The sequence below is a fragment of the Neovison vison genome, chromosome 6 (assembly GCF_020171115.1).
Source record: "Neovison vison isolate M4711 chromosome 6, ASM_NN_V1, whole genome shotgun sequence".
Taxonomy (NCBI): domain Eukaryota; kingdom Metazoa; phylum Chordata; class Mammalia; order Carnivora; family Mustelidae; genus Neogale; species Neogale vison.
The window spans coordinates 217,642,482-217,645,018 of record NC_058096.1 but is presented as its reverse complement, the minus strand read 5'-3'; the positions used below and the strand labels follow the sequence as shown (position 1 = coordinate 217,645,018).

The following is a 2,537-nucleotide window of genomic DNA, read 5'->3' as shown; positions in this document are numbered from 1 at the left end:
AGAACTCCTCAAACTCAACACACACAAAACAGACAATAATATCAAAAAAGGGCAGAAGATATGAACAGACACTTCTCCAATCAAGACATACAAATGGCTATCAGACACATGAAAAAATGCTCATCATCACGCCATCAGGGAGATTCAAATTAAAACCACATTGAGATATCACCTTACACCAGTTAGAATGGCCAAAATTAGCAAGACAGGAAACAACATGTGTTGGAGGGGATGTGGAGAAAGGGGAACCCTCTTACACTGTTGGTGGGAATGCAAGTTGGTGCAGCCTTTTTGGAGAACAGTGTGGAGATTCCTCAAGAAATTAAAAATAGAGCTTCCCTATGACCCTGCAATTGCACTCCTGGGTATTTACCCCAAAGATACAGATGTCGTGAAAAGAAGGGCCATCTGTACCCCAATGTTTATAGCAGCAATGGCCATGGTTGCCAAACTGTGGGAAGAACCAAGATGCCCTTCAATGGACGAATGGATAAGGAAGATGTGGTCCATATACACTATGGAGTATTATGCCTCCATCAGAAAGGATGAATACCCAACTTTTGTAGCAACATGGACAGGACTGGAAGAGATTATGCTGAGTGAAATAAGTCAAGCAGAGAGTCAATTATCATATGGTTTCACTTATTTGTGGAGCATAACAAGTAGCATGGAGGACATGGGGAGTTAGAGAGGAGAAGGGAGTTGGGGTAAATGGAAGGGGAGGTGAACCATGAGAGACTATGGACTCTGAAAAACAGTCTGAGGGTTCTGAAGGGGCAGGGTGTGGGAAATTGGGGGAACCAGATGGTGGATATTGGAGAGGGTGCATATTGCATGGAGCACTGGGTGTGGTGCAAAAAGAATGAATACTGTTATGCTGAAAATAAATAAAAAATAAATTTAAAAAATAATAAAATTTTAAAAAATTTTAAAAAGAATATATATAATACCTTTATTGCTAAATAAATTGTTTTATTGCTCATAAAAAATAATAATAAAGGAGTTAAGTTTTGCTAACAAAAAACAAAGGAAAATAACAACATGGGGCACTTGGGTGGCCCAGCTGTATACTCTGCCTTTGGCTCAGGTCATGATCTCCAGGTCCTGAGATGAAACCCCATTTGGGCTCCCACCTCAACAGGGAGCCAACTTCTCCCTCTGCCTCTCCCCCTACTTGGGCTGTTTCTCTCAAATGAATAGATAAAATATTTTTTTAAAAAGGAAAAAACAAGAGAGAGAGAGAGTTATGATTATTTTATAATGATAGAAACAAGAGTGCTCATGACTAAGAGCCCTTGGAAATGCATAAGGAAAGTGTGAGGGTTACAGATATACACATAATCCTGCAAGGACTATGAATTAAATGGTAAGTCCAAATAATCCCCCAATTCCATTAGAGCTATGCTAACAGGAACAGCTGTATAAACAAAAAGCAGAGATCCTTATAGGTATATATACCATGTAGCTGCAGATTCAGAATTTCTTGTTGTTGTTGATTTTCTGCATTTTCCAGTTCTATGAACCCAGAAAGACTAAGACAAATGCTGATATTAGAATATTCTGCTGATTGTCCCCCACAGTGCCCTCTTGATGTCCTTGTTCCTCAGGCTGTAGATGAAGGGGTTCAGCATAGGGGTGACCACAGTGTATATCACCGAGGCCACTGCCCCCTTCCTGAGGGAGGAGGAGATGGATGAACTGAGGTACACTCCAACGCCCGTTCCATAAAACAAGGAAACAACCAACAGGTGGGAGCTACAGGTAGAAAAGGCTTTGTACTTCCCACCTGTGGATGGGACCTTCAAAATGGAGGAAACAATTCGTGTATAAGAACAAAGGATCCCTGAGAGGGGAACACCACCAAAGATGGCACTCATAAAATACATTAGTATGGTGTGGATGGAGATATCAGAGCAGGCAAGGTGGAAGAGTTGAAGTGCATCACAAAAGAAATGATGAATTTTCACATCTGTGCAGAAGGTAAGTTGGGACACCATCAAAAAATGAATCTGAGATTCCAAAAAGCTGCCAAAAATTGACATCAGGACCAACAAGCTACAGAAGCAAGGGTTCATGATAACTGAATAGCTAAGGGGGTGACAAATGGCCACAAACCGGTCATAGGCCATCACAGCCAGGAGCAGGTTGTCCAAACACCCAAACAGGATAAAAAAGGACACCTGAGTTAGGCAGCCTGCATAGGTGATAGACTTGCTGTGTGTTTGAATGTTCACCAGCATCTTGGGGATTGTCGTGGTGCTGAAACCAATATCAGCCAAGGACAGGTTGGAGAGGAAGAAGTACATGGGTGTGTGGAGGTGGGAGTCAGAGCTGACAGCCAGGATGATGAGCAGGTTCCCAAGCAAGGTGACCAGGTACATGGACAGGAACAGCCCAAAGAGAATGGGCTTCAGTTCTGGATCATCTGAGAGGCCCAGGAGAAGGAACTCTGAGACAGCTGTTAGATTCTGTGCTTCCAGGCAGGTGGGACACCTCTCAAAAAAGAAGAGAGTATTGAATAAACAAAACAAGTATAG

The 2,537-nt window shown here is 42.4% G+C and overlaps 1 protein-coding gene across 1 annotated transcript; it reads right to left on the bottom strand.

Moving 5' to 3' along the window:
* Positions 1–1,550: 1,550 nt before the first annotated feature.
* On the bottom strand, positions 1,551–2,537 carry LOC122910247 (olfactory receptor 18-like). The gene has a single exon (XM_044254902.1). The coding sequence runs from the start codon at positions 2,379–2,381 to the stop codon at positions 1,551–1,553; it is 831 nt and encodes a 276-aa protein (XP_044110837.1). The 5' UTR covers positions 2,382–2,537.

What these genes read in the sequence shown, in the direction of transcription:
- LOC122910247 (XM_044254902.1), bottom strand. Translation starts at nt 2,381, where the DNA reads ATGTACCTGGTCACCTTGCTTGGGAACCTGCTCATCATCCTGGCTGTC.